Below are 25,748 nucleotides of genomic sequence, written 5' to 3' on the forward strand. Positions count from 1 at the left end.
GCATATTTTTTCAAATAGATGAAATCTTATTCTGGTGAAAGAAGGCGGCCCAGGCGATCCCATTCCTATGCTGTGAATCTGAATGGCCTCAATCAAACAACCAGAGAGATGAAGACTGCGGGATGATTTCGACATTTTGAAGTATTAGTTAAGTAGGCAGTTGCTTTTCATTTCAACAATAATAAGAATGTATATTTCAGGCATAGAAAATAGTCCCCATAAACTTTACTCATTTCCACCAACAGCCCCGAGTCCTCTGACAGACCAGATTTCCAAAGCCTCTTCTCCCAGGGCCATATTCGGAGCCTCTCAGGGCTCACTGTATGGAAAGGATGCGTTTCTTTTTTTTTTTTTTAATAAAGATGGGCACCTGAGCTAACATCCATTGCCAATCTTCTCTTTTTTTTCTTCTTCTTTTCCCCAAAGCCCCCCAGTACATAGTTGTATATTCTAGTTGTGAGTGCCTCTGGTTGTGCTATGTGGGACACCACCTCAGCATGGCCTGACGAGTGGTGCCATGGCTGCGCCCAGGATCCAAACCGCAGAAACCCTGGGCCGCCAGAGCAGAGCACATGAACTCAACCGCTCAGCCACGGGGCTGGCCTCAGGATGCATTTCTAAAGACTCACTCTCAAAGAAATCTTGTTTAATATTTTAAAGTTAGTTTTGGTAAAGAATAGACATATTTACCTAGGACTTCTAAGAAATGGGTGGAATTTGCAAATGCCCAGTGAATTAGAAACCTGTCTAAATTAAAGGATGTAGAAGTAGTATAAATTTACCTGGCAGATATCCAAGTGCTTGCTCTGAGTGAAGCATGTTTCCAGACATGGGGGATATGGCAATGAACAATGTCTACAGAGGCCCAGCCCTCCAGGAGCTCACAGCTTGATAGGGGCAGACACGTGTATAGACATGGTAGTTAATGCTGTGAAGGAAAAGGCAGGGTAAAGATGGACAGAGAGTGATGGGCCGTGGGACACATATTTTATGTAAGATGACTAGAGAGGGCCTTGCTGATGCAGTGACATTTGAGCAGAGGCCTGAGAGAAAGGAAGCGTGGGAGTGAGCCTTGCAGGTATCCAGGAACTCGTACCAGACAGATGGAATTGTAAGTGCAAGGGTTCCAGTGTACCTGGCACCTTCCAGGATTAGCGGAGCCCAGGGTGTCTGGTGGGGAGTGGGCAAGGGGTTGAGAGGTCAGAAATGAAGACTGCGACGCAGCCAGGGGCCGGACATCATAGAGGCCATGGGAAGGCATTCTCCGGCTTTTACCCCTGAATGAGGAACCCCTGGAAGTATACATTGTAATAACTGAAGAGCGTAATTGCTTTATTTTAATTTCCTTTGAGGCTTCCCCATGCACAGATTGTTACTAGTCATTTAAAACAATAAGTAATGAATGCCTGGTGCCTAGACAGTCAACAGATATTTGAGCACCAAGCACATTTTTGTATAGTGGAAATTTGTTAATGATAAAAATTATACCCTCAAATTGCAAGAGCAGACCAATCTGTAATGAATAATCAAGTGAAATGAAGATTTTAACAGGGGTGATGGTGCGCCTTGGTCAGCCTGTCAGTGGTACAGCAAAGCTTTACCCAGCCAGTGGTGCTTGTTCTGAAGAGGAAAGATTGGGTCAGTGGTGTGGCCACAGGCACTAAGGTAATCACCTGCTCTTAGTCCAGGTAGCAAGGTGAGAGCAGTGAGGCTCTGTCCTTGCTCTGAGCTGCCCCTGGAGCAGGGTTGAGGAGAGGGGAGAAGCCTGCAGCTGTAGCCCTGAGGAGCATCCCTGCCTGGCAGCCTCCCCGCTGACCCATCCTGCCCAGCTCTACAGGAGCCCTACAGGAATCTGAGCTGACTCACCTCTGCGCTGCAGTGAGGGTATCTGGAGGGTTTGGATGGGGGTGTCCAAAGGCTTTGGTAGCATGAGTCAATTTTCTCCTTCATAGTGTTGTCCAGGATGGAAGGAACACAAAAGAGGTTGCATTCCCTATGGAGAACAAGTTACCATGTGCTTTATGGTGCATAAGCCAGTTCCTGGACCATCTGCCATATCACAAATGGCTTGGCGATCGCAGTGCTTTACCCTGGTTGAATTTCCTGCAATGAGATCTTTATGTGTACATGAAAAACTTCCTTGCTCTTTCTCTCTTCTCTCTACCCCTCACCGTTTCTTCCGTTCGTCTGCCCCATCACACCCCAGGTTGTTGTGGTCATAGCATGCCAGATTTGGAAGGGTCTGCAGCTCAGAGGGATCAGCTGACTCCCAGAGGTCACCTACTAGTAAATGGCAAAACTGAGGAAAGGAGCTAGTATCCTCACTCCCAGTTTGTGGGACTTAATGCTAAAATGCTAAACGGGTCTCCTCTTCACACTCCACCCCAAAATTTTTGTTCTTGACCTTAACCTCAGGGCCCATGCCATTTCTTATCCCAGGAACCTTTGCTGTAATAGGATCTCTGCTCCCTGGCTACAAGGAGACCTGTAGCAAGTTCCTCTTCACACTGGCTGTCACTTGGAATACTGGATGTATTCCTCTTAGATGTTCCTCTGTGTCTTGCTTGAGTACCATTAATGCTGTCCTTCACACTCATAATGAAGTAGTTTTATCGTGGACTGTCTGACCACAAAATAATCGACCAACCTTTATAAGATTGTTTCTGTGGAAAATTGCCCTCCAGTTCCAGACAGGGGCATTATACATGGCCAGTTGGGAACCCATCTGAGTACGATCAGATGGGGGAATTGAGAAAGGTCCTTTCACTATCAAGGCCGTAAGAGTTGACGAAGTATGCCAGAAACAGCAAGAAAATGTAAATTCACAATTGCTTCCAGCCATGAATCTTATTTAGGAAATTAAGAATATTGCCCTCTGACTTATTGACCAGTGTGTTCTGCAGGCTGCACAGGGCACATGTGTTTGCCTCCTCCATCCAGGCAGAGTGCCGGCCGACCTGGACTTGCAGGCAGGCAGCTAGGGGTCAGCACCTCACAAAACACCTCCCCGATACATGGGATCCTCTGGCCAGAGGAGAGTTCTGACTCACTGATGTGTCCAGGCTTCCACATATCCATCTGCTCCTGCCTGGCTTCACTCTGAGTATAGGAGCTTGTATACTAAATACATCAGGAACTTCTCTGGAAATGGGTTTGAGATGAAATTAAAATAAGGCACATTGAAAATTGGCAGAAGTAGTGCTGTAGATTAGCAGGTAACATAAATTAATTGGACTAGAATGAAAATTTAATCTCACTATATACACCCTGTAAATGAGTAGGGAGAATGTTTTGAAAGGACATAATTTTTTAAAGGAGAGATGCTGGAAAAAATATCTAGTGGTGGAGACAGGCAGAGAAAGACAGAAACAGCTTCTGAACCAGCCTTAGGTTCAATATGGAATCTGATAATGATGGTGTCAAAGATGAAAGAAAAATGCCAAGACAGCATCCTAACCCTTTTGTCTGCATCATGGTGTGTTTTGGGGATTGGCGTGGTATCATGAAGGCACCATCCACCAGAGCATCTACCTCATTGGTATTCAGTTACCAGATTTTGATTATTCCCTAGATCATCAGATTTCTGAGGAAATGTCTCTCTGATCAATTAAGGTTTTACATTAATTGGGCCCAAAACTATTTTAGACTGTTCGTTTAGAATGAGAATTTGAAGAAATTAAATACACACGAAAACATCAATAAACTCTTCTAAAAGATAGACCTGCACTTAGAATAACCCTTTTTGCATGTCTCAGACTACTGGAACAACTTAAAAATTGCCTTTATGGAACCAAGAGATTTTCATATAATGTCAGGCCCGATCTGGGCGTTGAGCTTTTTATCCTGGTTCTGAGCCACTAAATTGTATGACTGGGCAATCACTTACCTTCTGTGGGCCTCCCTTTCTCATGTTATATGAAGAAAAAACTTTGTGGAAAGACATCCAAGTTTTTCCAGATCTGATATTCTAGTTCTGTGAACCAATATGTGTGGTAGATCTGTTTTTATCTTGCCTAATTAGATAATCATTATATCTATACAGGAAAGCCTTTAATATAATTCTTTTTCTCTTCCTCCTTTATGAATCATTATATTTCTGAGAGCTTTATTTTGTATCATTCTTAGTTTTAATCAGAAAAACGTACCATATGGAAAAAATGTAATGAAGATCCAAGAATGGTTTCTTAATGTTATACACCATCAAAAATAAAGTATTACAAAGATGGCATCTCTGGGCCTATAGTTCATTTTTAGGTTTGAAAAACAGTGATTTTAAACAGATCAGTTTTTGAAAAGTATGTGCCTTTTGTGGATCAAAAAAGTAACAGAGCATAAAATTTTGTAGAGGCCTCGGCATTAGTGTAGTTGATAGAGTAGGAATGAGACTTTTTGTTCTAGTTCCTTCTAAATTGTTCAGTGAGCTGAAAGAGCTCATCTGGTAATCATTCACAGCAGTCCAGCAAGTCAGGATATGTATTTCGTTCTACCCCTTAAGTAGCTGGAAATTATCCTAATACCACATAGTTAATAAACAAACGATGTACCAAGAATGCCATGAGGTCACCTTCCCTTGGTCTCTTTATCCTTCTAGGGGCCGACTGCTTTCATAAGACAGGCCTAATTCTTTCCATGACATGCTGCCATAGAGCTCTCAACTTGTGACAATTCATAAATTTAAGTGGCACTGCTCCTGCTTGTCATCACAACTCCTTCCATCAGCCAGGAGTTGCAGAGAGGAGAGAGCGAAGCTAGAAGAGGTGAGGGGACCAGGCAGGGGCCACCATGGATTCTGCTCTGCCACTGCCAGCAGACAGGCCTTTATTCAAGTGCAGCAGCAAGAAGGCAGTGCTGCCCAAGGGAGTTGTTAGTTGAAATTCCTAATTCATGTATTCATGTGTATTCCACTCACAGTGCCAGGTGCTGGTTCTCGGCGAATGAGACACTCCTCTCCTCAGAGAACTGTCGCTATAACCCGAGGCACCACTGCTCAGGTCTGGTGTTACTTTAGCCTGCTGTATGGTCAATCATTAAATCCTCTACATTCTAATTCCTGTACCTCTTTTGGATCTGCCCACTTCTTGCCTTCCCCACTGCTTTTAGTTCAGGCCCCTGTTCTTTCTTTCCCTCCTGGATATTGTAGTAGGCTCCTAGCCACCTCTCCACCATCAGTCACACTGTGAGCAAGGTGATCTTTCTAAACACAAAACTGGAAGTATCACTTCCCACTTCCAGAGCCTGTGGGTGTACCCCATCCTCAATATTCCATACCATTCCCTTCATTATCTGGACCAGCCTACTTCCTCCTCCTTTCTTCTACACACCACCCAGTGGTGCCTAATTACATACATTTCCCCAATTTTGGTAGGTTCTCTCTAATCGCCATGTCTTTGAATATGCTCTTCCTCTTTTGGAGTCAGCGTCTCTCCCCTGGTCTACCTGGTGAACTCCTTTATAATTAAACTAAGGGTCGCTTCTTCTAGAAAGTTCTTCCTGGCCCTTCCAGACTGCTTGGGTCTCCTATCCTGTATCACAGAGGATCCTTGACACCTTTCTGATGGGGCAATTACACACTGTCTTTAATTGTTGATTTACTTTTCTCTCTCTCCCTGCTAGATGCTTGGATGAGAGAGACTGTGTCTTACCTTTGTACTCCTCACCCTTGGCACTCCTCTGTGCTTGGCACAGAGATATTTCTCCGTTAATGTGTATTGACTTGAATTGATATGTCTGGATGCTTCTAAAAGTAACCTAAAAGCGATGCTCTTCCATAATTTCATGTAATGATCCCATTTGCCATCTGAGTCAGGAATTACTTTTGTGTGATTAGAGGCATCAAGAATCCCAGACAATTGATACATGAATTCCCAGAACATGTATTGGGAAGAAAGAAGGACAGCATAAATCTCTTTCTGTATTATGACTGGACATCGAGATAACACTTAGCTGATTTAGCACTTAAATGATTTGATTCTAGACAGCAGTAATTGCTATGGGAAATTCTTGTTCCACAGATTTCTGGGCCTTTGACTTTGGATTCCCATAGTCCATATTTAGGCCTTACCTTGACTCCCTAAAAACCAGTGTACGTTGATTTTGAAAGAAGTTAGGGGAGAAAGAATGGGCTAGTGAGAATTTTGTTCTTATACTTTTTCTTGAAAATTGCAAAGGAAAATCATTTTAAAATACTGTTTTAAAAAAGAGACTAGTATGGATATTTTTCATTAATTATGACATATGGGAGAGGAAGTTGCAGAAATATATCCATAACTAAAATGGCCACAGCAGGCCACCAGTTTGGAGAAGTTAGCCTTTATGATGTAATGAGTGTTTCAGTGCCTGTCTCCATTTTACGTGAAGTGAAGATTTCCCCTCCTTGCTTCCTGAGTAGAAACCTATCAAGAATGTGGCTTATACTGAAAGGCAGCCTTTGTGCCTGTGGCATCATTTATGCACAAATGAAAATAGTAGTAGCTGTCAGCAGATGTTGTTATAAAATCCAGTTGTGTAACTCTAAAATTATTCATCATAGTTGATGGGAAAATGCCAGCGTGAACACTGCCAAGAAACAACAATAATGTATATTCATTTAGTTCAAAATGCCCTTAAACAGGAGGCTCTTTTCCTCCCATCTCCAGAAATACGTGGTCCATAGTCATGTCTTATTATAGATGGAGAAACAAAAGATAACACTCAACAAGGCATTTTATTAAACATTTAATACAGTTGTTGGGAGTTAGGGAAGGGATCAAGTTAAAGAAAGGACAGCTGATGTTTGCTAAATATTTTCCCTTTCTTTATAGAAAAAAAAGTATTCTATGACCGTTTTCCCGAAGGCCGTGAGCAAACACATGAAGCTTAACAATTTGTCCATTGTAGCTTTTGTTAAACCCTGGTTTGGGAATCTGTGGCCTTTGTTCTTCTGTTTTGAAGGACTGCATTTTAAGCTGCTGGATTATAGTACTCGCGGTTTATTCTTTAGGGGCTAAAATGTCTTTCACAATGTTATAGTGTTATTAACTGAACTTTTCATGATGCTCTCGGTAAAATCTGACAAGCTGAGCAAAGTAGATTGGTAGAATTTTTCCCTAATGACTAAAGTGACACGACGTCTTTATGTTCTTCCGGCAGCTCACTGTGAGTTTATTCTTAAACGATTGCCATTGGAGTCCACGTGAGGACGGCTCCTAACAGCAAGTGTGTAAGCATTGCTGTGGGGGCCCAGCATTAAGGAAATTCTACGGAACTGTATGCCAGAGTTCCTGCATCATGGAGCTCTCTTTGTAGTTGAGAAGTTTTCTCAACACAAAACTGAGAAAAATGCAAGATCATAGGCCAGGGAGGAGTGTCAGAAATTTAGTGGGCCGCCGCGGTGGCGCAGCGGTTAAGTGCGCATGTTCCGCTTCGGCAGCCGGGGGTTCACCGGTCCCGATCCCAGGTGCAGATATGGCACCGCTTGGCAAGCCATGCTGTGGTAGGTGTCCCACATATAAAGTAGAGGAAGATGGGCACGGATGTTAGCTCAGGACTAATCATTCTCAAAAAAAAAAAAGTTTGGTAAAAGCTGCAAGTGCTGTGGGAAGTTTAGAAGGACTGGAGTCTCTGAGCTCTGGGACTCGTGGGAAGCCAAAGGTGGAATTGGGAATGGATGCTGGATAGGCAATCAACAAACATCTCCTAGTGTCACCCAGACCGGCTGGTTCTCCTTCTATCTACCGAACCCTAAGCTCATAGCACCTGCAGAACATATGGAAATTAGCTGTCTCTCTCTTCCCTACTAGATTATAAATGGATTTTGTGGCATTCCCAGTCTACCCCAAACCCCTGGCAGTGCACCCAGCACATAATAAATACTTTTTTAAAAAATCTGAACTGAAAGGGCATGATATGAGATGTGGTGAATTCTTACTAAAAGCTATTAATTGATTAATGTTAATCAGTTCAATGATTCATTTTCAAAAATAAATGTTCACGGTGTTTTAGAGTGAAAACGCTTTGATTGAAGCAACCTATAAATTACACCTTATGTTTTCTGTACCTTAGTAACTTTTCGAAATGGGAAAGGATGGGAGTGAGAATGGGGGAAGGGAAGAATGGGTTTGCTAACTGCCAGTCCTGCATTAAAATGAAAATCTCTGCCTCTGTACATCTTAAGGTCTCTAAGGGAACTAGATACAGTTTCAGAACAGTTGCTAAGTTTCTAGCTCAAAGCGCCTACTGACATTGTTAGAATATAAGACAACAGCAGTATCCCCTCCCTCCTCTTTATTCTTGCTAACACAATGTGTTTGAAAGTGGGAAACCAGTTTGGCTCGCCTTTGTTAGAAAACAGCTCTCGAGTTATGCATTTTAAAACTCAGTTGTATCTTCTATTTGCTTCAGTCTCTCTAATTGTGAAAAAAAAGTTACAGTATATTTATTACACATATTTATTAGAACCTGTGTCCCACTTTGTCTTGTCTCTGATTCTCTCCCAACCATTTCGTCAGGTGTCTGCTCTGCTGTAGGCATCAGGGAGTCAGATGAGACACCCCAGCCCCTGAGCCCAGTGTCTGCCTGGAGGAGCAGCTCGTGTATTTTCAGACCTGAGTCCCTGCAAAAGGACCCAGTCTGAAAATCATTTGTAATTATTTCTGGTGATGGGATGGCAATCAATAATGTCTTAAAACCAAAAACAAGGTATGGCTTTTAAATGATCTAAGTTAAAATCAACCAGAGAAGCATGATTTCAGTAAAAGGTACTTTATATCTTATGTTAATAATTCTTATACATCACACTGAGCAGTGTGTAAATACGTTATGTATATTTGATCGCGAATCCTTATACTTGTCCTGTACTTGGTAAGTACTTGGCCAGAAACACACAGAGATAAAGGTGGTGAGATCCAGGATCCTGGCCCAGTCTGTCTAAAACCCGGGGCTGTGCTCTTAACAACCATTCTCTATTGAAGAGATCAGCTTTACAACTTCTCTGTTAAAAGAAACCACAAGTTTAGCCGAGTAAGGAGAAACATTTACAAAGTCATAGCACGGTGTCTGTCATGTGGTTGCAGCCTATGCTATCTCCCTTAGCCAGTGATTCCTGTTGGTGGAGTAACGTGTTGGCCTCCCTGGGCAGGAAAGCAGTCAAGTCCAGGGGGCAGTTTGAAAGTCTATGGCACTAAGAAAACTGTCGTCTTTGCCACTGAGGAAATATATAGTCTACAACTAAGTTATTACCCCAGGGTAGCTCTTCAGTTTCATTGTCTAAAGAATTGGAATACAAATGTCTGCCTTTGGAGAGAGATTCCTTCAGCAATTCATTGAGTATCTAAAGGGTTAGGGACAAGTTTAGACACGGCAAATACAAAGATAAATGAGGCAGACAGTATGGTCAGTATGGTGCTGGCATAAGGATAGACATAAAGATCAGTGGAACAGAATAAAAAGTTTAGAAATAGACTCATATAGTTCATTGTATTTGACAAGAAGGCAAGATAATCCATTGGGGAAAGGACAGTGTTTTCTACAAACAGTGCTGAAACAACTGGATATCCATATGGGAAAAAATGCACCGCAGTCCTTACCTCTTGCTGTACACAAAAGGAACTGGAGTGAATCAGTGTAAAAGCTACTAATGGGAAGGGGCACAAGGGAACTTTTGGTGGTGATGGAAACATTCCATATCTTGTTTATTGTGGTGGTTCCAGGGGTGTAGAAATTTGTCAAAACCCATGAAAATATATACCACCTAAAATGGGCACATCTTATTGTTTGTAAGTTATACCACAGTAAAGTTGATTTTAAAAAAGAAATCATATCCTATCACTCCCTGGCTTAAACTTTTCCAGTGAACGTTAGATACAGTCCAGATTCCTTACCCTGTCCTACAAAGCCCCATGTGATCTGGGCCTCCTCCTCAGTAGACTCCTCCCTGATTGCCTAACTCAGCACTCAAGCACATCATGGTGTGTTTTTCAAAGCATGCATCGTTAGCTGAAATTCTTATTTACATGGTATTTACTTACTGTCTGCTTTTCCCCTTGAGAATATAATCTCCAAATAAGAGGAAAGATCTGTCTTGTTTACTCTTCTATCTCTAGGACCTAGAATAATGTCTTCCTAATAATAGATGTTCAATAATTATTTTTTAAGTGAATAAAAAGGGTAAAGAATTCAGATTCTGGAATGTAGACAATGCAGAAACATTGAAGGCTGCTAAGTAAAGAAATGGCACCATATAATTTGTGTTGTAAATGATTATAGGGATTGGACTGGGAACTGGGGAAAGATGGAAGGCAGGCAGATCATGGAGAAGGGTACCACACCACTTCCGGTAAGAAGAGAGGGAGGCCTTAACTGAGGCTCACTCAGAGGAGATGGAAAGGATGGAACGATCCAAGCAACATTGAAGAGGTGGAATCAACAACATATAGGTACTGATGTTCTGAGGGGATGAGGGCAATAGTCAAACTGAGAATTATACCCATGCATATCTGCATAGATGGTGCTACCCTGAACTGGAGTAAGGGATCCAGGAAATGTAGGATGGTTAGCAGATGAGTTTGGTTTGGGAATATTAACTTTGAGTTACCTGCAGAATATCCTGGTAGAGATGTCCAGTGGACATTTGGTAATACCAGTCTGAAACTCAGGAAAGAGTCAGGACTGAGAACATGCATTTGAGACTTATTAGGTTGTAGGTGCTAATAAAGGCATGAAAATGAAGCATTAGAAAGAGCTATGGGTAAAAGGAGAAAAGAGGGCCAATGATGAAGCTCTAGGAGTTAACTAACTTTTAAGGACTGGGAAGAAGAAGAGGAATTAGTAAAGAATAGTGAGAGCAGTTAGGAGGAGCAGAGTGTAGAAGCCATGGACAGAGAGAGTTTTGACAAAGAACAGTTAATAGTGGCAGTTGCCACAGAGAAAGACTGAAAACTTGGCAACTAAGAGTGACTGGTGACGTGTGCGAGAGCTGTTTCAATAAAGAGCAGGCAAAATACAGAATGTGGTAGTTTGAGGAGTAAATGGCAGGGGAGGAATTTAGGATAAGATTCAGGATTCTTTCCAAAAGGTGGGAAAGTGGAATTCATGCCTGCAAGCCCTAGTAGGAGAAAGGTGTCTTTTGAGAAAGATGGGAATACCATTGGGCTAAGATGCTTGATGTGAAAGCTAAAGGTGTGTATAAGCATTGTGAAAAGAGGATACTGAACCAATGAAGCACCTATAAACAGGTTGCCAAATGTCACCAAGGGTCTGGCTAGGTTTGGAGGTGGTTCCTTTGTTTTGGCAATAATTACATGGCTGTATGATTCTCTCCAGCCATGCTCCAGCCTCCTGGATGTAGGAGCCAGGACAAGCGATAGGCTTGATCACAATTGTGATTCCAATACTGGCGGAGGAATGGTGGCCAAGGACTAGGGGTAAGGATTTTGGGGATTGTGGTCTACATGATTGGGTCTAGACTGAAACAGAAATGGAGCATGCAGGTGAGGATAGGGAGGAAAATAGAAACTGAGAAAACTTGAAGCACTAGAAAGTCCAGTGAGAGGAGTATGAGATCTAGAAGAATGATAGGGTACATTAAAGATGGTTGTTTAGAACTTCAGAATTACTTGGAACTTCAGAACTTAGAATTCAGAGAGACAAAAAGGGCAGGATGTGGCCATCCAGATTAGTGGGTGAAATGGAGGATAGAGGTGTAGGTGACGGTTAGATCTTTGGACATGGAAGTGCAGACGCCTATAACATCACCCCATACATACTGATGTTCCCTAGCCTCTGGGAGGCTGGTGAAGATGGAAACCAAGGAATTGAGTGAGTGAGCAGGAGTTAGTAGATAGCAATTACATGGAGCAGAGAGAGCTAGATGGTGTGAAGCTCAGAGTAGCATGGACAATTGCATGAAAGAGTGGAAGGAGTATCTTGGAAGCCATTATGGGGTGTTAGGAGAAAGCTGGACTGATTCTGGTGGAGCCCTTTTCAAATGCTGACAGAGCCCAAACCGTGAGCACTGGCATAGACTGGAAGTCGTGTTCACTGGAAGAGAAGAGGTTAAGACACGCCGGATGAACACTCAGGTCATCCGTGAGGAAGACAGGCGATGGGGTAGGAGGAGAGCTTGTAATGCTAAATGAAAGAAGCCTGAACTGGTTTTTGAACTCTCTGAAGTAATGTGATACAACTTTAACATAAGAAATATTTATTTGTTCCTACTAAGAGCTATATGTTTCGATAGCAAAAGTAACAAAATTATATTGTTATGATTTCTTTGAAAAATGTAACTTAATATTTGGAACGTCTTCTGAATTTGTGTCTTGGTTAAAAATTGCATAGGTTTGTATTTTAGCTGGGTTTCTAACATTTCATAAATAATGTTTTTTAAAGTCTGAAGGCTAGTATTTATGTGTGTATGGTTTTGTGTCTTTTTGACAGGTTCTTAATCAAGAACCAACTCTGTGGATCCAGGACGGGTTTGTCCCAAGGCCTGCTCTGAACAGCGAGTTGTCTGATAAAAGATTCCGTTGGCAAACCATCTCTCTTGCCTTACAGAGCAAGCAAAGAAGATGGAGCGATTGAAGAGCCATCTGCCTGTGTGCTTTCTACCTTCTGTGCCCTTTTTAATCATAGCATCCACTCTAGCAACTGCTAAGAGTGCGACTAACAGCACTTTAAATGGCACTGACATGGTCTTGGGCTCTGTGCCTGTAATCATTGCCAGAACTGACCATATCATAGTCAAGGAAGGAAACAGTGCCTTGATTAATTGTAGTGTTTATGGCACCCCTGATCCACAATTCAAGTGGTATAATTCCATTGGCAAGCTGCTGAAAGAAGAGGAGGAGGAGAAGGCGAGAGGAGGAGGTAGGCTGTAAAGTTGTGTCGAATGTCATAAAATATAAACGCCGACTTGGAGCCAGCACCCTGAACGTTGGTTGGCCTTTTTCATTTAAAGATCTCATTTTGTCTTCTTTTTCTAAGGCAAGAGAGAGAAACATATATCCTTAAGGATTCAAAGCAGTAATTATTCAGTTCTTTCCACTCTGACTCAGAAGACAAAGGGCAAACATTAGATTCTTTCAGAAGATGTCTTGGAATTTTTTAATATAATGCATCCAAAATGTTATAGGAATGAATATAAAATGGATTTTCCTTAAGTATATAGTCCATTTATAAGGAAGTTTTGCCATGTTTCATGGAACTAACTCGAATAAACAATATAGCAGTTTATCCTAAAATACCAGTTTAGTTCATTGACTGTGGATTCAAAGACCGCACTTCTTAAAAGAAGTCTCTGTGTTAAGTTCTCAGCCACCAACTAGAGATCATTCTGTGCTCCTGGACACCTGGCTGAAGTTTATAGACTGTTGCAGCTGAGGCCAAGAGGGAGGGAGGACGCACTAGCAAGAAATAACATGTGGCAATGGGGGAATGCTTGGTTTTTAATGAATGAGTTTCTGGCCAAAAAGTGTGAGTCACCTACCTGAGCCCTGAGTTTACTTCAGGAAAGACTCCAGCCAGAGAGAGGATTGACTGGGTCACTGGGAATCAGTACATTTCTTGTTTTAGATGTAAGAAGTAATTGTCTGAAAACCCAAGCCTGATCCAATTGACCTGAAGGAGTTAATGTACTTTCCTAAGAATTTACTGTGTGATGAATAGGGGATTGGGGGCAGGGGAGTAAAAAGACCATTGTTCTGAAGTAGCAGCTTATTAATTTCTGTCACTCTTTCATTCATCTTGCCCTTCCCCGTCCACAGCCCTTTAACCAATGAGCAATCCCCAGTAGAGTTTCTGCTCCAAGAAAACCTGCGTTTTTAATCTCTTTCTCTCATTTATCTTAATTGCTGAGAAAACCAATAGAAGCTAATGCCCTATGTCTCCTTAGGAGCTGAGTGAATGGAGTTTTCTTGCAATTGCATACTTCTGGTTCACAGCTGTGTTCCTCTTGGTGAAGGCTGCTGGAAGTCTAACCACCTGGGATGTAGGATTTCACTGGGGCGCTACCACTTACATTGCTCTTATTTAGCCGTTCAAGGAGGCACACCATAATAAAGTTTCTGCCCTTTAATGAAAATAGTATATATTATGTATCATATGTGTATTTGTTTAACCTGGTAGAGTGGAACCCTTCCCCTACCGAGTAAACTCATGGGACCCCAGAATTTTTAAATTAGAAGGGACCTTAGAGACAAGGTAATCCAAATCCCTCTTTTTTTCACCTTTTCCCAAGGTCCTGATGTTATTAAGTGGCCGTGACTAGAACCTTCACTACTGACAGTGGAAAGATGAGGCACGACCACCACTAGCCCACAATTGGTTTCCATTCCTACAGTTCCTTCCTCCCAGACTACAAGTCAAAAGGAAGTGACATCACACTTGTGAAGGGGGCCAGTAACCATGGGAACATAGACACTCTCAGGTTCCTGTAATTCATTAGGTCTTTCTACAGGGCTGGGCCCCTGCAAGGAATATCAAGGTGACTGAATTTGAAGGGAACAAGGACTCTAGACCTGAATCTACCTTTCGCATGGACCCTGAAGCAAAGGTTATCCTGGGTATTAAAGAGTTGGGGCTGGGGCACTGAACCCCTGAGTCCTAGAGAGGAAGAAAACCGTAGAAACAGCATAGTATCAGGGCCTGAGTTTCAGTCGCAGCATTTTGAGCACTGTCGTTGCTGCTTCAAAGAGATCACGTGATGTCTGTCTGGTTTGTTTTGTTGGGTTTTTTTTTGCTGAGGAAGATTTGCCCTGAGCTAACATCCATGCCAATCTTCCTCTATTTTTTAGTATGTGGGCCACCAGCACAGCATGGCCGCTAACAGAATGGTATAGATCTGCACCTAGGAACCCAACTTGGGCCACTGATGCAGAGTGCACTGAACTTAACTCCTAGGCCACCGGGGCTAGCCCACATGATGTCTTAATTGAAAAAGTCCTTGTAACTATTGACTCAGTCTTGGCAAGCAGGCTCTGTACCTTGCTTTCTTCATCTGTTTATTGGGAAGTTAGACTAGATGGAAGTCACATTTGGCTGAGTTTTCTTTGGTTTTGTGGGTGCCCTGGTGGTCTGTGGTAGGCAGTGGAAAGCCTTTGGCACAGAGAACTGCTCCATCAGAACTCAGCACTCTCATATGTGTAGCCAGCAGCCTTGCTGGTAAATCAGTTAGCTGTTTTTAAATCTCTCAAGGAAGATGCACTGTAGATTTTCAAAAAGAACTCGTGATACTGGTACTTGATGTTCCAGCTCAGCTTTTGTAATTGCCGTGCATAATAATAGTAATTTCAGCACATAAGTAACACAGGGTAGTGTGCAAAACACTATACCTAACAGCCCAGCAAGACATAGGAAATTGCAGAGATGAGACTCCTCATCATAAAATATTAGAATTTTAGTGTTAGAATGGCCTATTCGAGGACCCATAATCTTTAACTCTTCATTTCTGATGGGGAAAATGCCCATATTATAAGCACAGACATAGATTTCAGTTTTCAGGCTAAAAGGCTAGAAGTATAAATGGAGCTGTGTTTCATTTATAACCCAACAAAGAGGTGACTGAATATAATATGAAAAATGATGCTAATATCCTGGCATTACCTAGATACAGTAGACTACTGTTAAAACCAAACTAATAAGGTAATTTTCATTAACAACCACTACCATTGATTAAGCCCCTGTAGCAAGTTACAGATATTATTTCTAATCCTTAGAATAAGCACGATAGTTAGGTATTATTAATCCTCATGTATTCAGATGAGAAACCAGGTATAATGGAGAGGATATTACACAGAGAGCGGCCAAGCTGGTGTTTATTCTCCCTCTGCACCCAACCAGCATCTGCTCATCTTCAGGTGTCTGTGGGTAAAAACTTGATAAGCATCTACCCCAGACTGAGTGAATGAGAGAAGACTTCCTGGATGGAAAAGGTGTTGTAACCACTGTCACAGTTCAATGGCATTAGGATGTGTGCTGTGATGTGTGTACATGGCACGAACACACAAACAAATGTATTCAAAAATCATCTGGGGAGTTTCTCCGGGAGCACACTACCAATCACTTTGTGATAAGCCTGGAAAGGAACAATTTCATTTGTTTGTGCTGAAAAAGTGAGGCAGCTGTTGTTCATGTCAGCCCCGCCGGTCCTAGAAAGAATGGGGCTATTTCCTGTCAGGGGCAGGAGCAGCAGCTCCTTCGCTTTGCTTCCCTGATTCTTGTCACTTCAATTCCACAAGATCAGGAGAGGCTAAAGTGTAATCTATTTCTGGAGGAAGACTTTTTGGTAGTTCACCAAAGGACATGTTTGGGGTGGTCCACCAACCATATTACAGAAATAACTCAGAATTCAAACAACGTGAATAGCTGCAAATGGCTGTGAAATGTACTGTTTCAATTTTCCTTTTGGTAAAAGTAAGTAGAAATATAGAGTTGCCAGAAAGTATTATGAAAAAGTCCCAGTTATTTCAAGTACTTATTATCCAGTGTATATTTGCTGTGGCTTCTTACTCTGACTTTAAACCATTTGAATGTACATTAGTCCTTTTATCAGATGATAAATAACAAGCATTTCAAGAAAGTCAGCCGGTATAGGCCTTTGTAAACACGTCTGGCTTGTTAGTGATTAACTTTGAAATTCTCCCTTAAAGTTAGGTTTTAGACTTTTCTGTGAATTTGTTTTCCAAACTCTTGTAGCGTCCTGTCACCGAAAACAATTAAGAATTCTCTTTAAACATAAACATGCACAGAGTAAACGGAGCTGAATTGCACAAAGTTCGCAATTGTCACAACTACTACTCTAGCTTCGTGGAATTCATTATTATGATTTTTTTGCAAATTTAGTTTACGTTGCTCTCTTGTTTTCATCACTCTGCTTTTGCAAATTTTTTGAGTAGACTGTGAAATGCCCCTTAATTACTTCTGCAAGGGACAACAACAAGCTGTGGCAGCCAAGTTCTAAGACCGTAGTGCGTCGCCTCCCTAATCCGTATACTTAGGGGGACGTCTGTTCCCACAGCACTGCATGTAACTTATCCGTTGCCTCTAAGATCAGCGTGCAGTAGTGCATTAACTTATAAAAATACTGTACTGAATTCCTCTTTTAGGACATTCAGTATTTGAGATTAAAAAAATCAATTTGTCAAAAGGGCATTAAAGAAAGTTTATGTAATTATGAATATATTCTTGGAAATTCAGAAGACTCCCACAATATTCTTTCTTTGAGTAAGTTCCTTAGACTTTTCTGAGCCACAGTTTTCCTATCTGTAAAATAGAGACAGTCCTTTTTTACTATGAGGTGGGGTTGTGAGTCTTAAACTCTTGTGTATTAAATGCTTAGTATAGTACCTGGAACATGCCACAACCCGTCAGGAAACAGCAACTGCTGTCATTGTTATTGGTCATATTGCCAGCGTCCTATATTGTCACAATCATAGATTCCAAGTGCTTAAATCTCTGTTTCATAATACAGGGCATTTTGTAAAGAAAGGAAATAATTTTCTGGGCAGTATCTTATTCTCTGTCTCAATTTCTCCACCTTTTTAAAAAGACATTTCAGAAGTACAAAAAAATTTGTATCCCTTAAGTGTTGTTTGAAATTTCAAAATAATGTGTGCCTGCTATATAATAGCAAGTTTGGAATCCTGTCCTCCATCAGAGGCATCTCCTTCCCCAGCACATCACTTTTGTGTACAGAGGGTCCATTGATATCCAATATGCTTCTACCTCTGAAAAAGCAATGTATGTGGAAATTGCAAAGTATATTATGCACAGGATGAACTTTACATTTGCCTAACCCTGTCATTCTCAACGGGGGCCTATTTTCCCCCCAGAGGACATTTGGCAAAATCTGGAGACATTTTTGGTTGTCATAATGGAGGAGGAGGAGGAGAAGGAAAAGAGAGATTATGCTGCTGGCATCGAGTGGGAAGAGGCCAGGGATGCTGCTAAACATCCTACAACACCCACGAGAGACCCCTACAGGGAGTTATTTGGTGCAAAATGTCAGTAGTGCCAAAGCTGAGAAATCCTGGTCTAACCCAGAGAAGCACCCCTCAGCTACCTAAAGAATTATTCCGAAGTAGGTCTTCAAGTCGGTTGTTTGCATCCATAAGGTATTTTCCCATAAGCGTGGTTAATTTATGGTACTTTGGTTCATTTTCCAAAGCGAGTCAGATTAAGGGCCAACTTGGTAACAAACCACCATTTGTAGTGTTTCTTTAATGAGTTGTGCTCCATTTGGGATGTGAGCCCAGAATACTTTAATCTTAGCAGTGAAAAGACCCTTCTAGATCCATCTCAGATAAGGGTGACAGCTGAGATTCCCAAAGTGGAAGTTATTTATATTAACTGAGTGTAGGGTTCTCTTGTCTTGAAAGACCACCTGTGCTACTGTCAGAAAAGACTATCGCTATTGCTAGCCCACATGGAATTACATGCTTGGCACTTTTTAAAAAATTAAGGTTACCAAATCAAATTAGCTGGAGGGTCAGATGTTTCCTTTACCAGGAAATGGGAAGACAGTGGGTTCTTTTTGGATATTATTTATACCTTGAAGCAGAGCAGAGCTGCAGGCTCCGCACAGCGCAGCCCTTCCACCCCCACCTTCCTGAGCTGAAAGCGGTGCTAAGCCTGTGTTATCCCAGGCCACCTTTGCTCCACGTGTTGTAGGAAATCGCTTGTTAGGGCTGCCCTGGTACTCTCTGAAGAGGTCTCTTGGGAGGATAGGGGAGGGGCTGCACAAGGGCCCTTGCAGCAGTGTGAGAGGTTTATAACCTGACTCTTTGCCTTGGCTTCAAGGAGCTGTCATCTACTGCACAAGCCCGGTAACAGGTGCAGCCATGCAGGGCTCGATTTGTTTTCAATTATGTTTTGTAAAAAGGCATGGATCCTTTCTCTTCAGTAGCCTGTATTTCCCATATTGGAAGATAAGCACCACGTCTATAGACACACACACGCACATGCACATTTGGTTATTATTTAGAGAGTGTCGATTCAATGCGACACCCATTCAAGTGGATGTTGTACTTCGTTTACGTTTGCATAAACATTGATTGGAACTCTCACCACCTGAAAACTTTTAAGTTGGTTTCAAGAAAAGAACCTATTTGTTTTGGCAGATTGAACTCTCCTCCTTGAACACCGTGGAGCTTAAGAGCCTAAGTATCTAAACAGGTTTGTGAACAGAGTTTTAATCTTTTTACCCTATTCATTGGAGATATAGACAAACCATACATCAGTTTGTTTACACATTCACAGGAAGATATCACCAAGGAAAAGGAAATCCTTTTCTGCTTATAAATAATTTGAGGGAAATTCTGAGAGCTTAGCATTTGGGTCTAATGTTAATTTTTAATGCTTAGTGATCCTCAGGAAAAGCAGGAAGGATTTAGGGTTTCAGTAGAGATGGTGTTTGGAGAAAAGCTGTAATTGCAGAATCATTGTACTTTGTGCTCTCCCTTTCCTGTGGTTCAGTTCCAGAGGGTGTTGATGCTGCTCCTTCCTAGATAGCAATAATTTGTCAAAAGATGTTTGCATGAGCAATAGTTCTGATCTGGTGCCATATGCTGGTTTCACATTGAGTCATAGTAACCCCTATACCATAGAATTTCTTGATGTTTACAGGTTTAACTGTAGCCGTACGATGCTGTTGATCCGCATCCCTAATTGTTAGACAGTCTACCTGACACTGTCCTATTGACATGACATCGTGCTGCCTTGAGTGACTTCCTCTTCCATGTGTGCATGGCCCATGGTGGGCACACTGGCACCGGGTCAGCCACCTTCCTGGCATGGGACCAAGGTTATGGCTTCTCCCAGAGAATGTTGGCAGGGGAGGAAAGCTCTAGAACCACATCCCTGAGGAGAAAAACTATTCTGAAAAGGAGATCGTTTTCATTACCTTTATTTTCTTACGTTCATTAGTATTTTTCCAGTCAGCCTAGGCTTGCCCGTTTTGAAGAGGTTCAAGATTTCTAAAAGTGGGTCATAGATTATATTCACTTTAAATTTTGATAGATGCCTCCAAGTCAACCTTCCAAGTGTTTTACCAACCCAATTCCCACTTCAGTGTGTGGGAGTGTCCCTTCATGGGCTCTTGTATCAACATAGCATATAATCAATGCCTTCCCCTTTCTTTAGCGCTCTGAACAGTGAAAAAGTTAAGTCTTTTAAAACTACTTTAAAATTTAATTAAAATTTAATCGTTAGTGTATTATAATACAATCGTTAGTTGTACACATAGATGTCATTTGTATTCCTTTTTTCTGTAATTTATCCATTCATATATTTTTCCCGTGTTTTTCTTTTGGGTTATTTCTCTTGATTTATAGGAGTTCTTTATGTTTTATAGTTATTGTTTGTCAAATATTCTTGAATTTTCTCCCACTCTGTCAGTTGCTTTTAACTTTAGTGTGGCATATTTTATAGTGTAAGAAATTTTAGTTTGGGAGAAATCCAATCCGTCAAATGTTATCCTTTACAGTTTCTAGAATTCTAGAAATACTTAAAAAGGCCTTCCTCCCAAGGCTATGAAATGTTTTTATATTCTCTACTAATTTTATACTTTTAATTTTACATTTAGATCTTCAGATTACCTGGAATTTATTTTTATGTATCACATAAAGTAAGAATTGAACTTTATTTTCTTTCACATGAATAGTCAATTATCTCAATATGCTTTCTCCACTGATTTGAAATGACTTATTTATTTTTAAAATTCCCACGCTTACTAGCCTCTGCTTCTGGATGTTCAGGTTTCCTCCCGTGATTTTATCAAGGGTCAGAGAAGGCTTTCTCAGGGAAGGAGGGGAAATGCAAGGGTGGTGTCTTAACTGGGCTAAGCATGTGTGAGATAGGGGCCTTGGAGTACGGAGGAAGGAGAGCTTTCCAGGCAGAGGAGGCATGTGCATAGGTCCTGGGACACCTGTAAGACGTGAAGTAATGTGGATCCGTCAGGGGAAAAGTCCTGTAAAGTGAGGGACTCCTGTTCTCCCACAGGGTAAATGTCAAGCTCTTGAACCTTCTGGCCCTGCATTCCTCTCAAGCATTGTCTCCACTCAAGCCCTTCTTGTTTTAAACATGTCAACTGCAACTGCAGCAGCACACACTGGCTTACCTCTTTTGCTCAAATGCTCTCCCCCTCCCCATCCTCCTGTGGCCTTAAAAGTCCTTTCCTTGTACTTCCATGCCTCTTCCTACCAGCACCATGCCAGCCCACCCTGGCTTAGTACTGCTCAGCACTCTTAAGAAGCCCCATCCTCGCTGTTCCCCATTCCCACCCACTGCCCCCTGCCAGTGTGTTTGCCACATGATCCTTCGGTTGTTTCTTGGAGTCTGTGTCCCTCCTTGGGCTGGATGGTTCTTACAGTCGGGGGTCATGTCTTACTCATCTTTGTATTGACATAGTGCAGCATGGAGCCTGGTATATAGACAATTTATTCAATAATATTTGTTGACTGAATGCATGAACAAGATTAAAAAAGATCACTGCCGTTCTAAAAACGTCAGCTTGTTATAGAGCGTAGCATACACACTGCGGTACAGATAAGAAATAACATCTGTTAGCTTTTCTCTTTGCAAAGGAGAGGCTGTCACCACAACACTTCCATTCACACATGAGAGATGCTCACGTGTGATTCTTGCACCTTGAGTTTCTTGGAGAAGACTGTGACAGATTCCTGGGCAAACTCTAGTCTCCAGAAGAGATGCAGAGCCCTCCTCCTCCTGCGTGTGTCCGTGTTTTAGCCTGAAACCTGCAGGTGTGTGTCACCTTACAGGACCAGAGTGGGAAGAGAGGACATGGGGAGGGCATCCCAAGGGCGGAGCTACAGTCTGAGCCAGGACAGAATGGGAATAAGTGAACGAGCATCAAGAGTCTTAGGGAAATATTTTACACATAATCTTTCATATATATTCAGAAAGTCGTCGTTAAACATCTGCCTCTTTGATCTCCTCTGAAATCATTGCGTGGCATCAGCTGCTGACATGTTAGATGTTTATTTGTACCAAAATGATGCAGCTTAATGAAAATTCAACACATACCTTTGACATTCCCACTCAGTTACAGTTTAAAATACACGGGGACGGCACCGCGTATACCACTTTGTGTATATGTCACTGAAGGTTTCCTGTGACAGTCAGTGGTGGTGGTTTTTACTTCTTTAACTTTCTGACAGCTCAAGTCAGGACCATACCAGAACGAGTCTTGGGGCAAGGTATTTACAGACTGAGGTGAAGGGCAACACGCAGCGCAGAAAATGTTCTCAAGATGATCCCGGCTGGGCGGGTACCATAGGGAGATTCTTCGTGAGCCTGGGCCCAAACCTGATGTGAGAAGAGACCCCCAGAGTGGAATTTGTGCCATCTTCATGGTTTTCAGGGCTGCATATGGTAGTAGAAAATGCAGAAATCTTTATTTTCCCCTAATCCAAAGTCAAGCTGAGGGGCTGGCCCGGTGGTGCAGCAGTTAAGTGCACGCGTTCCACTTCGGCGGCCCGGGGTTCACCAGTTCAGATCCCGGGTATGGACATGGCACCACTTATCAAGCCATGCTGGGGCAGGTGTCCCACATATAAAGTAGAGGAAGATGGGCATGGATGTTAGCTCAGGGCCAGTCTTCCTCAGCAAAAAGAGGAGATTGGCAGCAGATGTTAGCTCAGGGCTAATCTTCCTCAAAAGAAATGTCAAGCTGAGGATGAGAGGAAATATTTAGAATCTTAGTTTCTGGGAAGGAGTGAATGTGTCAGCCTTTTAAAAAGAAGCAATATAGACATAGATCACCTGGAGATGTGAATCTTAGCCCTTCTGACTTGGGTAGATATGTGGGTATGTCTTGAGTTCCAAAGACTTGGTTTGTGATCTGGTAATAGAATGTTTAATCCAGGTCACATATTCATTTTATCATATCAAATCTGAGAGGAACCCTAAGTGGCATTAATATTACCTTAATCCGTAGATAAATATGGTATTTGTTATAAGAGAAATCTAGAAAAGGACTGAAAACTATAGAGATGTCTTGGTGTCCCTGTCGTAAATTGGAAACAGGAAATTGCTGGCAGAGAGAAATGTGATCACAATCACTTAACTAGGGTGTTGTAGCTCAGATTATAGATAATAACCCAACTGTTTTAGGATCATAATATATAGATTCATATTTGTCGTGGTTGATAGTTAAGCAGATAGAGTCACCTTGCAGATACATGGGCTGGGCTTCAGACTTTAAGAACAAGTGAGATTAATTATTGGATACAATATGTAAAAGATGTTACTCTAAGGACCCACTATCCTGGGCGAAGAAGCAGAATATCCTCCTAAGTAATGTTTGATCTGCTGAACATCACACAAGTTTCCCCAAAATGAACCATGTGTCACCTAATAATGTTATATTTGATTCCAAACAATATCTCTTGACAGTGTGACAAGAAACTTTTGAAGTGTCTAAGTTGTTATCTGAGTTGAATCATTTGGGTCCAGGATACATAGATACATGTCAATAGACAATTAAAAGTGTGTCTGGAAATAACTGTAAAGTTCAAGTTTAGAAATGTTTTTAAATAGTCAGCAGAGGAAAGTATGTATTTTCACGTTTCTTTTTTCTATAACAATTAGAATACCATTATGACTGAAACTGTTATTTAGGTGTGGGGAGAAAGCTGTTTATATAGCTATCAGATGCCTGCCTTCTTAATCTAATGTGCTTGTCTGCTTTTCTTCTTCTACACCCAGGTTCAGACTGCCCTAGCCTTGTGTTTACAGATAATTCCTCCATAAAAGGAGTGGTGGGGGGTGAGGGGGTGAACAAATTGATTCTAACTATTCCCCATACAAATAACCTCACCTTCTCACCCTCTTCCACCCTGTTTCTTGTTATATTTCTCCAACAAAGGAAGGAAGGTAAATATGAGAAACTATTATAAGTATAGTTTATAATTCTCTGGAACCCAATACCTTCTCTATATAATAAGCTTTCAGTCAAATAGAAGGTTTTTTTTTTTTTTTACCTGCTGTAGTCTACTTTTATGAAACATGTAAATTTTAAGAAAATAAGTTGACAGTTTCCCTTGCCTCAGGTCATTATGTATTCAGATTTATATATGTATTATAAATCTGCAGCTGAAGTATCAAAACTCATGTTCAGGGAATGAAAGGGGTAGAAGGCTTGCCCCTGAACCGTCTGAATGAGAGGAAACTTCATAGATCAGCTGCTAGGTTGATCTGTTCATGGACATTCACAAGAGACTGAGAATTCACTAGATTCCCCGAACCAGTGTTTTCTACTCTTAGGGAAAACACACTGGCTGAATTGTTGGAAAAGGGTTACCCAGGGACACCAAGAACCACTCTTCACAGATGTTCTTTCAGAAAGCAAAGTAATGTGACAGCATCTACGAGACGCATCCTGCCAGATTCACCGTGGCTAGCAAGTAGGAGGGCCTGTGGGCCCCCAGAAGGCACCTCCCTGCTCCATCTAGCTGCCTTAAGAATGTTCCTTGGAGCAGAGGATGCTGGAATAAAGAAGGCCCTCTGTTACCTCATTCCACAGGCCCTTGAAATCTTGGTCACTTATGTGCTCTCAAGTTTGAAAAAAAAAAAAAAAAAAGAAAATGTTCTTTGTTGTTCTTGGGAAATATCAGACTCTTAATTAGAATTAAAGGTCACTGCCAGAAGGGGAAGAAACAAGTAAAGATACAATGCAATCATAGATACTTAAAAGGAGACTACATGTTAAGTTGCCCCATCTCTCAGGAGAGGTTCCTCTATTTGGCTTACGGAACTACTGGAGAAATATCTACCTGCTCCTTAGAGCTCCCAAGAGGCCTGAGCTGGACCCTCCTTTCTCTATAGGACAGTCTAGGAAGGTGGTAGGATTTCATAAAGGCTCAGACCCAAGATCCAGAAGCCAAATCTAGTATTAAGCTTCCCAAGATTCCTCTGACCTGCAGGTGCACAGGCAGACCGAGAATTAATCCCAATTCGAGAGTTTCGCCCGATTTAGAACCTTATTTCCAGGGCAAAGCTAGATCCTTTCCAGGCCAGAAGGGGAAAGAAGAATTGCGCTTATCAACATTCATTCTCCATCGTCTGAGGCTTATTTTCAACCTAATGGGTCTGTAATTTATTTGCAAGGCTAAAACAAATTGATATGAATTCATATCCAGCCTCTGAATCTGCACATTGTTAGGCTGTAACTTGAGGTAGTATAGACAGTTCATTGTGGAGTCTCAAAATTAATGATAGAAGTTATGTTTTAGGGGCTGGCCCCGTGGCTGAGTGGTTAAGTTCGCGCGCTCTGCTGCAGGCGGCCCAGTGTTTCGTTGGTTCGAATCCTGGGCACGGACATGGCACTGCTCATCAGACCACGCTGAGGCAGCGTCCCACATGCCACAACTAGAAGAACCCACAACGAAGAATGCACAACTATGTACCGGGGGGCTTTGGGGAGAAAAAGGAAAAAAATAAAATCTTAAAAAAAAAAAAAAGAAGTTATGTTTTAATTAACTGAGGTCGTACAAGGATAACTTCCATCGCAAATGTGAGAAACCCAGATAAACAATTATAATTTAATTGATTTATTCCAGATTCTGTGTTGATCCTAAAATACTTTATATTCTGAGAAGCATTAAGCTCCTCAGCAAACGTATATGCAGTAGAGGCGTGCTCACAGGCAGCTTAGAAAATCACATGCTACAGTCAAGGAATTCTCTAGTAAGAGCACAGTATTTTCCAGGTGGTTGGTTTTTTTATATTTTTCACTAGGATGTGGAATTACACAGTGTAGT

General features: G+C 41.8%; 1 protein-coding gene across 16 annotated transcripts in view; it reads left to right on the forward strand.

Annotated features, from left to right (window-relative positions):
• The window catches only part of MFAP3L (microfibril associated protein 3 like), a 42,692-nt gene that overhangs the window by 10,845 nt on the left and 6,099 nt on the right, over positions 1–25,748 (forward strand). For 5 of the 16 annotated variants that reach the window (XM_070257138.1, XM_005607725.4, XM_070257144.1 and 2 more), the window contains exon 2: positions 12,412–12,840. In XM_070257138.1, the coding sequence (XP_070113239.1) occupies positions 12,543–12,840 (298 nt within the window). In that variant the 5' untranslated portion in view covers positions 12,412–12,542. Of the gene's footprint in view, positions 1–10,242; positions 10,413–11,298; positions 11,400–11,623; positions 11,794–12,411; positions 12,841–14,345; positions 14,525–19,088; positions 19,144–21,551; positions 21,729–25,748 lie in introns of those variants that run through there. The other 11 variants (XM_023636300.2, XM_070257159.1, XM_070257134.1 and 8 more) reach the window with 11 other exon arrangements.

Source organism: Equus caballus, chromosome 2 (genome assembly GCF_041296265.1).
Source record: "Equus caballus isolate H_3958 breed thoroughbred chromosome 2, TB-T2T, whole genome shotgun sequence".
In the NCBI taxonomy this organism is placed as follows: domain Eukaryota; kingdom Metazoa; phylum Chordata; class Mammalia; order Perissodactyla; family Equidae; genus Equus; species Equus caballus.